Source organism: Rattus norvegicus, chromosome 13 (assembly GCF_036323735.1).
Source record: "Rattus norvegicus strain BN/NHsdMcwi chromosome 13, GRCr8, whole genome shotgun sequence".
NCBI lineage: Eukaryota > Metazoa > Chordata > Mammalia > Rodentia > Muridae > Rattus > Rattus norvegicus.
In genome coordinates this window covers 99284523-99301870 of record NC_086031.1, presented here as the reverse complement: position 1 = coordinate 99301870, position 17348 = coordinate 99284523, and the positions used below count along the sequence as shown (strand labels likewise).

Here is a 17348-nt window from a genome sequence, read left to right as displayed (position 1 = left end):
CAGCATGGGAGATGAACAGGATCGTGAAGATTTAGAGAAAGCAGCAATGAGAACGCTCACTTACACACTTGGCTTTAAAAATTGCTGAAACAAAGGAGGCAGAGATGATTTCCAAGTGCTACAGTCTGGAACTTGGAATCACTGCTCAATTAGTTTGCACTAACAGCAGTCTAATCTTCAGCACTTAAATGCCAAATAATTACTTCCTAAAATCCAAATTTCACTGCTAGGCATATATTAAGTCCTAAAATAACACCACCCTTTGATTAAAATCACATGGCCAACAGATTTCCAGATACAAGTCAATTAAGTCAATTAGCAATTGCTGTTAAATACCATGTACCCAACCTTGTAGGAGGAGCTAAGGAAAGTACAAAGGCATTCCTTGGTCTTAAAGAATCTATCTTATGTAGGAGGTGAACACTTAACTATGGTGCACAGAAAGTGTTGTGACTGTAAGAGAGACACTTCACAGGTATACACGTGCATGTACGTGCGCATGCACGAGCACACACACACACTTGTGAATAATCACCATCATTATTCCTTTTTGCTTTTATTCATCTTTATGTGTGAGTATATGTGCACATGTGTGTGAGTGCCCATAGGGGCTAGAAGAAGGCATCAGATCCTCTGGATGGACAAAGACAAGGGAAACATTTGGCAATATCATCCATTAAACTCTGCCTTCATTCTTCTTACTACGTCACCAATACAAACAATCTCACTGTGGGTTGACTGTGACAACTTAAGTCAACTTAATCATTTTAGAAGCCAGGCAATGGTGGTGATGCCTTTAATCCCAGCACTTGGGAGACAGAGGCAGGTAGATTTCTGAGTTTGTGGCCAGCCTGATCTACAAAGTGAGTCCCATGACAGCCAAGGCCACACTGAGAAATCCTGTCCTGAAAAACCAAAAATCACAAAAACAACATAACGGTTTAGAAAATGCATTGTCTTTTAAATGAGAAATTAAAGTCCATGGTTCACATTAAAAATTGCTATAAAATTATGCATGTATCAAATTGCCAGAACATCAAAATGACCTTGCAGAATAAAAGCCCCACAGGAACCACTCACTCACTCACTAATTCATTCATTCATTCAAAAAGTAGCACACACTACTAGATACCAGATCCAAAAAAAGCTCTTTCCAAAGAGCTCAGTTAAAGAACATAATCTCTGTTGAATGCACAACACTATAAAAGGGATTTTATATTTCCTTTATATCGTTATAAAAAGAAACTGACTCAATTCACAAATGACTCACTCAGTCAAACGGAAGCAGCAGTTGTTTAGATCTCCTGCCCCTACAGAGACCCAATATCTCTTCATGTTACAATTTAAAACATGCCAAAGAGATGGCCCTGAGAAATATGTTAAAAATCTGTGTCAATGAAGGCTTACCCACTTTTCAGTGCCTTGTTTCCTGGCCTCTCACTCCACTTTAAATACAGAAATCTAAAAATCCAAATCTAGGATCCACATGAGAAGGGCATGTGGTATTTGTCTTTCTGGGCCTTTGTTATTTCACTCCATATATTTTCCAGTTTCATCCATTTTCCTGAAAATGTGTTAATTTCATTTTCCTTTTGTGTTGAATGATAATTTCATTATACATATGTGTCATAATTCTATTAGGCATTATGAGTTGGTGGGTGTCCTGGCTGGTTCTATTTTCTCTCCATTGCTTGAGCAACAGTGGAATGGATGTGCGTGTCCATCCTCGTATACAGGCCTTTCACTAAAGCCCAGAGTGCTATAGTCTATCATGTGATAGTTCTAGTGTTAGTTTTCTGAGAACCTTCGCTGATCCCATAGTGCTGTTCCAGTTTATGCCCACTGCCACCAAGGTGAATGTGGGTTCCTCTTTCTCCTCACCCTCACAAACAGTTGTCTTGATTACAGCCATTCTGATTATAGTGAGATGAAGTCTCAGAGTAAGCTGAATTCTAATTTCCCTGATGGCTAATGATAATGAACACTTTAAAAAAGGTTTCTTGGCCACTTATATTGTTCTCTTGTGGACTGTTCAGACCATTCTGCCTGTTTTCATGTCCTTAGTTTTCTGAGATCTCTGTATATTCTAGATAATAATCTTCTGTGAGATCTGTAGCTAAGAAAAGGTTTTTTTCCTGCTCTGTAGGCTGCCTGTTTATTGACAGTTTCAGTTACTTATGTTAAATAGAAAATTTTAATTTCATGGGGTTCTATTCACCAATTATTAGCCTTGTTTCCTGAGCAACCAGAGTCCTTTTTAGAAAGTCCTTGAGCTGTACATATCTTACAGGATATTCTCTACATTTTCTCCTAAATGTTTCAGAGTTGTGGGTCTTCTGTGAGGCTGTTGATCCATTCTGAGCTGATTTTGTCTGTGGGGGTAGTTAAGGATCTAGTTTTGTTCTTCTATGTGTAGACACTAAGTTTTCCCAATATCATATGATGAAAATGAGGTCTCTTCTCCAGTGTGCATTTTTGACATCTTTGTCAAAAATCAGGTAACTGACAGCTGCTCAGAGCTCTCCATTGCATTGATCTGTGTTTAGCTCTGTCTCAACTGTTTTCATTACTGTGAGCCTGTGGTAACTGTGAACCCAGTGTGTGGCTCCTCCATTGCTATGTCCTGTGGTAACTGTGAACCCAGTGTGCGGCTCCTCCATTGCTATGTCCTGTGGTAACTGTGAATCCAGTGTGTGGCTCCTCCATTGCTATGTCCTGTGGTAACTGTGAATCCAGTGTGCGGCTCCTCCATTGCTATGCCCTGTGGTAACTGTGAATCCAGTGTGCGGCTCCTCCATTGCTATGCCCTGTGGTAACTGTGAACCCAGTGTGCGGCTCCTCCATTGCTATGTCCTGTGGTAACTGTGAACCCAGTGTGCGGCTCCTCCATTGCTATGTCCTGTGGTAACTGTGAACCCAGTGTGCGGCTCCTCCATTGCTATGTCCTGTGGTAACTGTGAACCCAGTGTGCGGCTCCTCCATTGCTATGTCCTGTGGTAACTGTGAACCCAGTGTGCGGCTCCTCCATTGCTATGTCCTGTGGTAACTGTGAATCCAGTGTGCGGCTCCTCCATTGCTATGTCCTGTGGTAACTGTGAACCCAGTGTGCGGCTCCTCCATTGCTATGTCCTGTGGTAACTGTGAATCCAGTGTGCGGCTCCTCCATTGCTATGTCCTGTGGTAACTGTGAATCCAGTGTGCGGCTCCTCCATTGCTATGTCCTGTGGTAACTGTGAACCCAGTGTGCGGCTCCTCCATTGCTATGTCCTGTGGTAACTGTGAACCCAGTGTGCGGCTCCTCCATTGCTATGTCCTGTGGTAACTGTGAACCCAGTGTGCGGCTCCTCCATTGCTATGTCCTGTGGTAACTGTGAACCCAGTGTGCGGCTCCTCCATTGCTATGCCCTGTGGTAACTGTGAATCCAGTGTGCGGCTCCTCCATTGCTATGTCCTGTGGTAACTGTGAATCCAGTGTGCGGCTCCTCCATTGCTATGTCCTGTGGTAACTGTGAACCCAGTGTGCGGCTCCTCCATTGCTATGCCCTGTGGTAACTGTGAACCCAGTGTGCGGCTCCTCCATTGCTATGTCCTGTGGTAACTGTGAACCCAGTGTGCGGCTCCTCCATTGCTATGTCCTGTGGTAACTGTGAACCCAGTGTGCGGCTCCTCCATTGCTATGTCCTGTGGTAACTGTGAACCCAGTGTGGCAGCTCCTCAGCTCCTCTTCATCATTCTCTTATTCAGGGATGCTTCAGCTAGCCAGGGTGCGTTGTGCTTTCATGTGAATTATGATTTTTGGTTTTTTATTTCTGAGAAGGATGGTGCTGGAATTGTGAACAGGGTTACAATGAATCTACAGGTTTTTTCACAATCCATCAGCATGGGAGGTTTTCCACTTACCAGTGTCTTCCTCAGCTTCTCCCTTCGGTATTTTCAAGTTCCCCATAGAGGTCCATCACTTCAATGGTTACCTTTATTCTAAGGTTAACAATCTTGTTTGTTTTTGAGACTACGGTGAATATGCTGTTTCCCTAATTTTTGTGTCAGTATAAAGGAAAGCTATTTCTTAAATACGTGTAATGCTGTACCTTGGCCCTTGCTCAGTATTTACCAGCTCTAAGAGTGTTCTGTAGAGTCTTATGTGCAGAGGCATATGCATGGCACAGAAGAGGGACTCCCCTCCCCCACCAAGGCTGAGGAACACTTGCCAGTGTGAAATGTGACAAGGGCGTAAAATGACTGAAACTAATCTCTACGTTGTCTAGAGGCTCAGTTCTACATCTTCCTTCTTTAACCTTCCCCAATACTCAATACTTTCCTTGTGGAAATCACTTTTTATATTTAAAAAATGAATCCTCTGAATAGTAGCCAAATCTTGTATCATAGTTATGGGCGGGGGGGGGGGGGGTTGTTTCAAGCGCACATAAACGAAGCCTGATCGTTTTAAAAGTATCACTTGAGCACCTGTAACAGTTTCAATGCACAGTAAAGAAAAATATAGATGTGCCTGTTTATCATCGTGTTCTGCTTCATAGTTAGCATTTCTGAAAGAAGAACAACATACAGCTTAGGGACGTGCTGCACTGTCCAACTGCTAAAAGTAAAACGAAAGTGTCCTGTCCTCCGCGTCTTCCAAAGATAGGATGTGACGTGATAGACGCGCTAGGTAGATGGTAATAATCACTTTACATGTAGTCATATATCACATCTCTCATTTCAGACATGTGTCTTTAGTATTGATCATGTCTGCCTACTGCACTCAATAAATCTAGCATGAAAGAAGAATGTTTGGTCATGGGAATGCCAACCCTCTCCAAATGAATATAAGCTCATTAAAATCCCAGTATGGATTTGATTTTTAAAACATATTAAATTCTAAAGCTCAATTGGGAGGAAAATGTTTAAGACCATTCCTGTCACATTCTTGAGAGATGAGTAACTTGGCAGAGACAATCTATGGCATTAAAATGGACAGCAATCAATAAGTATGACAATAAAACAGAAGACAGTTCAAAATAAAAGCAAGCAGCCACTGTGGCTGCACAAGACTTGCGTAAGATCACGCCAGTCAGGATTCCAGCATGGGTGAGCAAGAGACACAGGGCCTCACCCCACAGAAAGCAACAGGCACTCAGTGGCTGCTGAGAGAGGAAGAGTCAGTTTCTTTCAGAGCGTGCAGCTCCTATGGTTTCCCATAATACAATGGGTGGCCCTAACCCCATGTGCATATGGGAGGCTCTAACTGTACTCAGTGGGCTATAAAGAAAAAAAATAAGGACATGAGGTTGGAGGAAGGACATGGCGAGATCAGGGAGAAGTTCAAAAGTTGGGGGGTGTGTGTAATTAGAGTAGATTGAATATAAGTATGATGTCTTAAAGAACAGAAAGATAAAATAAAAAACCTTAAGTTCTTTCCCATTAGTAAAGCTAAAGACAAATGACAAACTAATATTAATATGTTCAAAATAAAAGCGTAGAGCTTTTAAAAACAGTTCTATACAACAGCCATATATAAAAATCAAATAAAAAATAAATCAGACGCGTGTAAGAGTTCAAACTATGAAGCTACTAGAAAACATAGGAGAAACACTTCAGAACATTGTTGTAGGTAAAGATATTAGAGGGATAAGATAAAAAAAAAAACAACAACAACAAAACCAAAAACCAATCCAAGGAGTAACAGCCAGGAAATGACAGAACTATGGTAACCAAGGATTGTACAGAACTCAAACAACTCAATAGCAAAATAACAACTATGATCCAATTAAAAATGAGCAAATGGCCCAATGGGTAAATGGTACAGACACTGGGTAAATGGCATAGCCAATGGGTAAATGGTATAGACAATGGGTAAAGGGTATAGTCAATGGGTAAATGGTACAGACACTGGATAAATGGTATAGACAGTGGGCAAATGGTATAGACAGTGGGTAAATGGTATAGACAATGGGTAAATGGTATAGACAATGGGTAAATGGTACAGACAATGGGTAAATGGTATAGACAATGGGTAAATGGTATAGACAATGGGTAAATGGTATAGACAATGGGTGAACAGCACAGACAATGGGTAAACAGCACAGACAATAGGTAAACAGCATAGACAATGGGTGAATAGCACAGACAATGGGTAAACAGCATAGACAATGGGTAAACAGCATAGACAAAATGCCCAGGAAGTGTACGGAAAACTGCTCAACAGCAGTAACTGCCAAATCAAAACCATGATAAGAGGAGTTTTTATGGAAAAGCTGCAACAAGAATGGAAGACTGGCGACGTGGAGAAACACTTGTGGTGCGAATTAAGTCACTACAAGACAGTACAGCTACCAGAGAAAACGGCACAGAATTCTTTTCAACTCTAGCAAAGGAAATCAGCAGGTTGAAGAGGTATACTCCTGAGTTGATTGTCGTTCTGGTCAAAATAGCCAAGATACAGAATTAGCCTGGAGACCTATTGATAGATCAATGAATACACATGCACAGTGGAGCACTATTTGACCATTAAAAACGAGCTCTCATTCACAGCAATACAGATGAGACAGGAAGGGCATAGTGCTAATGAGTTAAGTCAGATACAGAAATGCAAACACCGTGTATTTTCCTCACATGTGGAAGGTGGAAAGTTTATGTAGTCACAGTGGTTCCTGTCTATAATCTCAGCTCATGGGAGACTGAGACAGATCTTGTTGAATTTAAAGGCAACTTGGACTACATAGTGAGCTCTAGGCCAGCCTGAGCCAAGTAGCCAGTCCCTGTCTCAAAACAAATAAATGAAAACATTTATTTCATAAAAGCAGAGAGGCTAAAAGAGTGGTTGGCAGAGGCTGGTAAAGGTGTGAGGACAGTGACTGGGTGGGGGTGGAGGAGTGCCGAGGGAGGGGCTGGCACAGATTTGACAGTGGCCATGGGAGAGATAGAGGAGGTGTGAGTGACGGGAGGAGTGACTGGTTTTCTACCCACCAGTACAGTAACGACAGGTGATGTTACTAGCTGTGTATTTCAAAGTTGCAGACAGGATTTTAACTGAACAGTATGCACCCAGGAGGTGAATTCCCAGGAGGTGTTCGATGTTATTAACCAAGTGAAGAGGCTGAAGAACACTCGAGTGACCATTTCCTCTTGATAAAAACTTCTCTGTAAGTTCTTCCTCTTTTAAGGGCATTTGGTAACTGTTGAAATTTCTACTAATGGCCTGCTTCTCTGTGGCAGATCTCATACAATAATATTTACCACGTATAAAAAGCTGATATTCAATATACTTGTTATATCCCATGATGCAAAGTAAGCCCACTAAAGGTTCCAGTAAACAGTTGACTTGCCATTAGCTCTGGTGGCTCTGGCAGTTACCGGATGCTTCCTTCTCTTTTCTAGAAGCGTGCCAACAGGAAACAACTATTACCTAAACTAAGAAATGATTTACTTTTCTTCCCAACTCAAGCATAAGCTTCAGAAACTATAAAACAGCTTCACCAACAACTGTGCCACTGTGTAATGGGGCTCACGCTTACCCCTGAGGACGACACAGTAGTGAAATCAGATCTCATGTCTGAAATAGGTATCTGCTTTCTAACTACTGTTAACAGTTACTGTTAATTGAAAACACTGGTGTCTTCGTTGTGGTTTCTACTCCTGCAATGAAGCACTAGGACCAAAAGCAAGCTGGCGAGGAAGGGGTTTACCCAGCTCACTAGGACCAAAAGCAAGCTGGCGAGGAAGGGGTTTACCCAGCTCACTAGGACCAAATTCTAGCTGGCGAGGAAGGGGTTTACCCAGCTCACTAGGACCAAAAGCAAGCTGGCGAGGAAGGGGTTTACCCAGCTCACTAGGACCAAAAGCAAGCTGGGGAGGAAGGGGTTTACCCAGCTCACTAGGACCAAATTCTAGCTGGCGAGGAAGGGGTTTACCCAGCTCACTAGGACCAAATTCTAGCTGGCGAGGAAGGGGTTTACCCAGCTCACTAGGACCAAAAGCAAGCTGGCGAGGAAGGGGTTTACCCAGCTCACTAGGACCAAAAGCAAGCTGGGGAGGAAGGGGTTTACCCAGCTCACTAGGACCAAATTCTAGCTGGCGAGGAAGGGGTTTACCCAGCTCACTAGGACCAAATTCTAGCTGGCGAGGAAGGGGTTTACCCAGCTCACTAGGACCAAAAGCAAGCTGGCGAGGAAGGGGTTTACCCAGCTCACTAGGACCAAATTCTAGCTGGTGAGGAAGGGGTTTACCCAGCTCACACGGACCAAAAGCAAGCTGGCGAGGAAGGGGTTTACCCAGCTCACTAGGACCAAAAGCAAGCTGGCGAGGAAGGGGTTTACCCAGCTCACACGGACCAAAAGCAAGCTGGGGAGGAAGGGGTTTACCCAGCTCACTAGGACCAAAAGCAAGCTGGCGAGGAAGGGGTTTACCCAGCTCACTAGGACCAAAAGCAAGCTGGCGAGGAAGGGGTTTACCCAGCTCACTAGGACCAAATTCTAGCTGGCGAGGAAGGGGTTTACCCAGCTCACTAGGACCAAAAGCAAGCTGGCGAGGAAGGGGTTTACCCAGCTCACTAGGACCAAAAGCAAGCTGGCGAGGAAGGGGTTTACCCAGCTCACACCTTCCATCACAGTCCATCTTCGACGGAAGTCAGAACAAGACTCAAACAGGGCAGGAACCTAGAGGCAGGAGCTGATGCAGAGGCCATGGAGGGATGCTGCTTACTGGCTTGCTCCTCTGTAGCTTACTCAGCCTGCTTTCTTACAGAACCAGGACCACCAGCCCAGAGATGGCACCACCCACAGTGGGCTGGGCCTCCCACATCCATCACTAATTAAGAAAATGCCTGACAGCTAGCTCTTGAGGGAGCATTTTCTAGATTGAGGCCCCTACCTCTCTGATGACTCTAGCTTGCATCGAACTGACATAAAACCAGCCGGTACATTTGGGAAACAGGAGAGTTCAAGATCTTTCATTCATTATTTACTTATGTTTTTATTTTATGTATGAGTCTGTTTTGCCTGCTTGTGTGCCTAGTGTCCCCAACAGCCAGAAGACGGTGTTGGGTCCCCTGGCACTGGAATTACAGGTGGTTGAGAGCTACCATGTGGATGCTGGGAATCACACCTGGGTCATCTGGAAGAGCAGTAAGTGGTCTTAACCTTTAGCCATCTCTCCGCACCAGAGTTCAAGATGTTTTAAAGCTACAAACTATAGTCTTATAATCAATGATGCAGAATAACAAAAAGCCATTTGAGTTATGGTCTGTGGGTTTGGGTGTCCAGGTAGCAGTTGTCGTCTACAGCTGGTATACACGTCGAAAGCACTATTAAAGTACGGTTAAGTCAAGTGATAGGCTTCCACAATTCACAAGTAACTACATCTTTTGTTTTACATCTCCTCTTGACATGAATTATGCTAACAAATGAATTCTGTATCTGACAGAAAAATTAAAATGCCTGCAGGAATCTTGCTTCCCAGTAAAATAGCAAAACTTAAAAACAGCAAAGCGAAGAGAGGCGGCCGGCCATCAGCAGCCTGTCAGATCCTACCTACCGGCTCTGCTAACGTCACCTTGCTCTCAGTTGGTTCTGAGAACTGAACCCAGGACCTTGCCACATATGTGCTCTGCCCCTGTATCTCCTAGCTTCACCTTTACTTTATACAATTTTCACTGTAACAGAAGTTTTAAGTCGAAGTTTTTGTGATGCCAAACTGGACGCTTAGTAAAGATAGCTCCGTGGCCCGGGGTCATTCTAAGAAAGTCAAGCACACTATCTGTATAAGAGTTATGGCGTCAACTTTTATCTGTAAACTAAAGCTTCATTTAACACAAGTTAAATTTAATTTCTGAAAGGGGGCTGCTGGTTTTTTACTTCCCAAATGAGTGGATTTCAGCCATAATAATGGCAATAAGTACAAACCGAAGAATCTGATTTAAAAGTGCAATAGTCTATAGACAGAGTCCAAGTTCATTTAGATGCAAGGTGATTGCATTCCCAGCTGGCTAGACTAGGATTGGCTCTGCTCTTCCCTGTATGGCCTTGCTCACAGACAAGTTCACTTTATGTCCTTAATCTGTAGAGTTCTGATTTTTACAGTTTTCCCTGTACCAGGAAAACTATTACAGTCATAATCCACACTTGGCTTTTAATTAAAAACGTACTCTCAGTTTCAAGGCCATATTTTAAGGCTCAAAAGTCACAATAAGTCCTGAGGTACCACATGGACAGTGCAGAGATAGTGACGACACACAATGCTATGTTTGAGAATAAGAGGTTGGAGCAAAGGTTTGCTGTGAGGAGCTGACATTTAAGCTGACACTCAAAAGACGTGAGTAGCACACAGAAATCTGTAAACAACATCCCAGGCCCAGTTAACAGCAAGAGCAAAAGCCTCAGGTTCGAGTAAGCGTGGCTGGGTCTGCATTCCAGCCTTCAAGAGGCTGGACGGGAGAACAGGTTCTAGGACAGCTACCCAGTGCTTGAGTGTGACTCTGTCTCAAAGCCAATGGGCAGAGAGGCAGAAAAGGAAGCAGCAGGAAGTAGACCTCAAGGGTCTTAGAACCCTCACAGGAATTTAGATTTTAAAAGACATTTAGTGTGTGTGTGTGTGTGTGTGTGTGTGTGTGTGTGTGCACTCACCAACACATGCCTGTGCCATGGTGTATGTGCAGGGGTGAGGGGCTTGCAGGAGTCAGTGCCCTCCTTCCATCATATGGGCTCTTCAGATCAAACCTGGGTAGTCGGGCTTGCAAGTAAGTACTATTACCTGCTGAGCTTTCTCACTGGTCCAGAATTATTGATTTTTTTTTTTTTTGGTTCTTTTTTTCAGAGCTGGGGACCGAACCCAGGGCCTTGCACTTCCTAGGCAAGCGCTCTGCCACTGAGCCAAATCCCCAACCCCCAGAATTATTGATTTTTAAGTTAAAGTACAATAAGAACCAGTATGGATTATAAGGAGGAGAATGTGAGAAAATACAAATACACACACACACACACACACACACACACACACACACACCCTAAAGTTTACCAGGACTATTGTTGAAAGCTAATTAGAAGAAGCTAAGAGGGGCCCAGAAGTAGGCCCAGGCTGAGACACGGTGGCCTGGACTGGGATGGTGGCCAACAGTACAGAGATGGGATCCTCTTCTCCACATCCCGTTTCTCACCCCACATCAGTTGTCCTTCACAACCTTCTTCACTATCCGCCTTCCGATTCCTCCAACGCCCTACACCCACACTTCTGGCCACTGTGCCACTAAAAACAGTGCTAGGGTCCCAGTCACTGTCATCTTCCCCACACCAGTGGGCGCTTTCTTAGTCCTATCTGACCTCTGTCACATTTTCAAAACTTCTGACCACCCCTTAGCGGGATCATATCCTCTCCTTCAGCTTCCAAAACATTTCCGTCACCTGGCTTCTCTCTGCTACTCTCTTCCACCTTTCCAAGAACCTTTATCAGACTCTCCAACTTTAGTCTCTAAGGTTATATCTTCTGTAGCAAGTTCAAAACACAATATTTAGCAATCCTATAGACTGAAACCACACTTCACACTTTAAATGAATTAACTAATGAATGTCCTGACTCCCGATGCCATAGCAAGTGTTGGATGTCTCTACTGTGCGAGTTTTACCTGCTCACTTGGACAAACCACAAGCATTTCAGATATGGCTGTCTTTCTCTCTCAACACACATGCCTGCTAAGCCATGTAGCATGTTAGGGCACCCTCGTTCACGTGCGATATTACCAGGGAATCACAGGTCCAACAAGACGGAAACTACCAAATTTAAGTGGCATGTAGCAGCAATGACTGGAACAGACTATTCATTCCTAATTTGATATTTTCAGTCATTTTTCAGACAGACCCAAGCTGACCTTGAGTGTGAGGCCGAATCTTCCTAGTGCCCTGCAATAGCTTCTAAATTGTGAAAGGGAGAGGATTTTTATTACTGGGTTTTATATCACCACTTTGCTATAGTACGAAGTAGCAAAGCTAAGGAGCAAAAATGGTTTTCATATTAAAAATAAAAAAAGCAGCACAAGGTACCCTCTTTCAAAAGGAGAAACAAAGGCGCATATAATAAATCCTCAGGTAATATACAGCATCTAATAACCCAGCCTTGGGATTTATACTCCTGAAGAAGGGCTTGTTAACATTCTTTGATGGTAATAACAGGTGCTGTTTCTCACCTCAATAAACGCCAATTAACTTTCTTAGACCATGTGGCTGTAATTTTTAGAACCTACCCTGGCTTCTCTTCACCTCCTAAGAGGTTACTTTTCTTATTTGGGAGTTTACTCACCACCTTAAAAAGCCCTTCACTTGCCAATCGGCCATTTATTCCGTCAATCCGAATGACAGAAGAGTGATGGAAGAGGGTGGGGATGCTAAGCAGAGCAAAGGCCACAGTCCCAGGGATGGAGTGGGATGGGAGTTGGGGACAAGCACAGGGTAGAGGACTGACATTAGGCAGGGACTGGGGCAGGGGATGCGATCCCGGAGCAGGTGGTGGGCAGAGGGAGAAGACGTGAAGCTGGAACTGGGAAGGAGGGGGTGGGGAACGGTGACAGACAGGCGACAGGACGCGAGACGCAGAAAGCTGAGGCTGAGAGAGACGGGACGCCGAGGGGAAGCTTTCGGCCGCGTCCCGGTCGCCTGGACACTTACTGGGGTCCCTTCTCAGGGCTCCGGGGGTCTCCTCCCGCAGCTGAGGGAATAGGAAGTCGCGCGCGGACTGCAGGTCCTGAAAGGAGCAGAACTGGACGATGGAGCAGGCCATGGCTGCAGGGACCCCGCCTCGCCGGGCTCGTGGTCCCTAGCCACGCCCGGCCCACTCTACCCTACGGCTGACAGCACCGAGACCCGAAAGCTTCAGCCACCCGGGGGGCGGGGACGCCAGACCGGAAGCTGTCAGCACTCCCCGCGGGGCGAGGGTGATGCGCATGCGTAGCCCGCCCCGAAGCTGCGCGTGCGCAGGCCGAGCGGGAGCGGAGGGAGGGTGCAGTCCGGGACATGTGACTCGCGGTGCTGTGGCCGAGAGTCAGACGTGGCGCCTGGCTGCTCTCTTAGGTCCTCGCCCTTACGCGAGCTTGTCCAGTCATTCTGGCCTTCCTCCAAAGGTGATCTAATTGGACTTTGCGGGGGCCATCGAGTCACCCAAACAATCTTGTTGGTGCGCTTCTACGGACACGACCTAGATAGTTCACTGAGGAGGCTGTTTAAGCTGAGTGTGGGCAGGTGCCTGCGAAAATATAGGTGCCTTGAGAATTTCGTATATATTTTTTTTAATGTGCACGACTATTCTCAGCATGCAATATACAACTGAACCTCTCCCCCAACCCCAACCACCCCTCCAAAAAGTCTGCCGCGCCATACCTGTAACCCTCCTTCCTACCTCAGAAGTCTGAGGCAGGTGGATTTCAGGCTGTTGAAGCCACTAACGTGGGCTGCAGTGTGTGTGAGACAGTGTCTTAAGTAACAAAGCTCTGGAAAGCAGCTCCATAAGGGGTCGTATTAATTCCTCCTATTAATTGCCAGGGCACTGTGAGAGCCCGATGTATTAGTATGACTTGCGCTGTATTGGATCATGCGTTTTAATCATCCATTTGCTTTTTCATCCGTTGGTTCAACTGCCCAACAAATATCGGTTAGTGTTTTCTGTACCAGCCACACTCTAAGTACAGGGCTTCAGGACAAAAGAGGACACGCCCCCACAGAACTAAAAAGCTAGTGACTACCACAGGCCAAGTGAAGCAATTACTCAGCTAACTAAAATTGAAAGAATGCTAGGGGAGAAAGAACAACACTGATGGCAGAACGTAACCAGGATGGCTGACCGGATACTTTTCCTTACTTTTTCTTTTTTAATCAGGAAATCACCGTTTTTACTCTTGGAGGACTGGGGTTCTGTTTAACCCCTTATATACCTGATCTTTAGGATGGAATCAAGTCGAGTCCTTGATACATATTTGCTGAAGTATATACACATAAATTAACCTGAGTCTTTCAATTGGATTTGAAAGTACATTTCCATACCTTGTCTCATTAGACTGTCACAAATGTCTTCAAAGAGTCTTGATTCTTTGATTGCTTGAGATAAGGACTATATAGCCCAAGTTAGCCTCAAACTTTCAATCCCCCTCAATGTCCAAGCACTGGGATTATATGTGTGTACTACACCATGATGAACTTCAAAAAAAAGTGTTATCCTAATTTTGTAAATGAAAAAAAAATTGCTCTTTCTCTGATGAAGCTCTTGAAGCCCATTTAACCTACTTTCTAATGTAAATAAAAACAAAAAGGCGGGCTGGAGAAATGACTCAGTGGTTAAGAGCACTGGCTGCTCTTCCAGAAGTCCTGAGTTCAAATTCTAGCAACCACAGGGTGGCTCACAACCATCTGATGCCCTCTTCTGGTGTGTCCGAAGACAGCAAACTCATATATAAAATAAAACTTAAAAAAAACAATAGGCAAAACGGATATTGGTTTCAGTGTTTATGCTAAAGCCTGTGGGTATTCATTTCCTAAAGGAAACAGGTGGGATCCAGTTTCTATTAGGCAGAGGATATTACAGGAATAATTTTTTTTCCCTAGAACTGAGGACCGAACCCAGGGCCTTGAGCTTGCTGGGCAAGTGCTCTACCACTGAGCTGAAGCCCCAACCCCAGAAATAATTTTTAGAGTATCAGATGGGGTATGGACCTTTGTTTTCTGTCAGGCCTGTTGAACACTTGGGCCCAACACTGACACAAATGGTAACTGAGTACCCTGACTGTTACTTTTAATTCCTGCTTCTAAACTGGGGCAACTTTTACAAAATGAGATGACTTTTGTATCACATCAGCTCACCCATAAGATATATGTTGGATAGATTTACTGTAAGGTATTTCAAGTATCGGGGACCTATAATTCTATAATCACAACCGTAGAAAAGGCAGCTGGCTTTCAGGGACCATCTTTTAAAAGGGCATTGGGCTGGAGGGATGGCTTAGCCATTAGGATGCAGAGGTTTCTCCAGCATTCCTGTTGTGACTCACAACCATCTGCAATTCCAGTCCTAGGGGATCCCACACCCTATGCTAAGCTCTTTGGAGAAGAGAAAGGTATGTGGTAGACATACATACATGAAGATAAAACGCTCACACACATAGGATAAAAATAAATAAAAATAAATAAATAAATAAAATCTTCCCTTTTTGAAAACCTGCAATGCTTCCTCAGAACATCACTCGGTCCACGTTCTGATATAATCCAGATCTGATAAGGTTGTCTCTAAAATCCAGCAACGGTGCCAAAATAAAATGAAACTTAAATTGAGGTCTGCAGCTTCACCGATGAACACAGAGAATCTGACACTTCATGGAAAAACACAAAGCCATGGCTTGGGAAGCGTTCCCGTTCCTCTTCGGGTAAACGCATTGAGTGAAGTGGCTGTGCTTGGCTGGTTCTGCTGGCTTTTGTTCTGTCTTGGGGCATTCATATATCTCTCTGTGGCACTCGCTGAATCTCATTTCCGCGCTGGCTGAGCCTCAGACTCGAAGTTCTCTGACTTCCTTCCAAGCGGTGTTGAAAAGCTTCATTCATGACTGTTTTGAGGAACTTCAGACACTCTTCACAGGAATAGCAGTAGGCTCAGGCACTGAGCTCTTCCCTGCTTGCAGTTCTGGTTTATGTGGAGTGGAGCGGGAGTGGGAGGGTGGGGTGGGGGGACTGTGTGTGAGAGTGCCACTAAGTGCTCAGTGTCAGGAAACTTGTAGCTCTTACATATCCCGGCCTGGGATTGAGAGGCAAACAGCAACAAAGAATCAAAAAACAAAAACAATTCTCTGACTCACAAAACAGCGGGCTAGTGGCAGGGACTACTTTAACCATTCTCTAGTGTCTTCCTCCAGGAGTTACAGGACCAATGGTTGAAGTTAGAACAGGAATGGTTAAAGGACCTGGTTAACAGCAGTCTTTCGCCAGTCCCTAATGGCAGCCGGAGGACAAAGGATCCAAGCTGCAGGGTTTGAAGCAAAGTGAGTCACAAAGCAAGGGACTTAGAGTAGGGAGACTGGGTCTGTGTCTGTTCTCCTGCCGGTCAACTTCATGAACTACATGCCACCTCTCTGGGCCCTCTTTTCTTTCTGTCTCTCTTTAATTCTATGTGTGTGTGTGTGTGTGTGTGTGTGTGTGTGTGTGTGTGTGTGTGTCTTGCCTGTATGTGCGTGAGTTCCTCACATACATGCAGCGTTCAGCAAGGCCGGAAGATGGTGTCAGAGCTCCCGGAACAGAAGTTTCAAATGGTTGTAGGCCACCCCGTGGGTCCTGGGAATTGAACCTGGGTCCTCCATGATAGTAGGAGAGGCTCATAATCACCGATCCATCTCTTCAGCCTCTGCCGTGGGGGTATCAGGGGATGAGAGCTCTGTCAATCCCAGGAATGGGTAGGTTTTGAGAAGAGACCAGGAAGGGACCTGGAGCTGCTCTAGACCTACCCCAGAGTGAAGGATAGGTGAAAAGGGGAGGGCACAGTGAGGGCACAGCGAGGGCACGGGGACAAAGGAAGACAACTGACTGTATTCCTACTCTTCTGTTGCTGTGGTAAAACACCACAAGCAGAAGCAACTTAAGAAGTTTAGTTTGCTGAGGGACAGTCCATAATCGTGGGGGAGTCATGGCAACAGAATAGAAAGCTGAGAGATCATATCTTCGGCCAGGATTGTGAAGCAGAGAGTAAACTAGAAGTGAGATGGGGCTGTAAATCCTCAAAGCTCACCACCCTCAGTGACATATTTCTCCCAGCTACCCCCACCTCCTAAATATTCCATAACCTCCCCCAAACAGCGGGACCAACTGGGATGTACGCATTCAAACACTGAAGACTACCAGGGACAATAAAGGTAAAAGATGCAGAGGCCTTACCACCCCCAACTCTCCAACTTTGCTGAGGGCAGCTTTGAGGACAGTGAACAGAAACAAGGATGTTCCACAACTGCTTTTGATTCAGCTAACATCTGTGGATGCCTGATTACCCTGTAGAGAGTCCATCCCTGAAAACAGGTGTACAGAGATAACCCTAACAGGAAGCAGGGTGTGATGGGCACGAGCACAAACACACACACACACACACACACACACACACACACACACACACGCAGAATATGTCTTTTTTATTGGATATTTTTTATTTACATTTCAAAAGTTATCCCCTTTCCCTCCACCCACCCACCCACAGCCCCCCTTTCCTGCTTCCTTGCCCTGATATTCCCATACACTGAAAGGTTCAGCCTTGGCAGAACCAAGGGCTTCTCCCATTTGTGCCCAACAAGGCCATCCTCTGCCTCATATGCAGCTGAAGCCATGGGTTTGTCCATGTGTACTCTTTGG

At 45.0% G+C, this 17348-nt stretch overlaps 1 protein-coding gene across 2 annotated transcripts in view; it reads right to left on the bottom strand.

Moving 5' to 3' along the window:
* Rab3gap2 (RAB3 GTPase activating non-catalytic protein subunit 2) overlaps positions 1–12887 on the bottom strand; it is a 73834-nt gene extending 60947 nt beyond the window's left edge. Inside the window, exon 1 of one of the 2 annotated variants that reach the window (XM_039090580.2) lies at positions 12648–12887. In XM_039090580.2, the coding sequence (XP_038946508.1) occupies positions 12648–12759 (112 nt within the window). In that variant the 5' untranslated portion in view covers positions 12760–12887. The remainder of the gene's footprint in view (positions 1–12647) is intronic. The other variant, NM_001040154.3, reaches the window with a different exon arrangement.
* Between the last annotated feature and the right edge of the window lie 4461 nt (positions 12888–17348).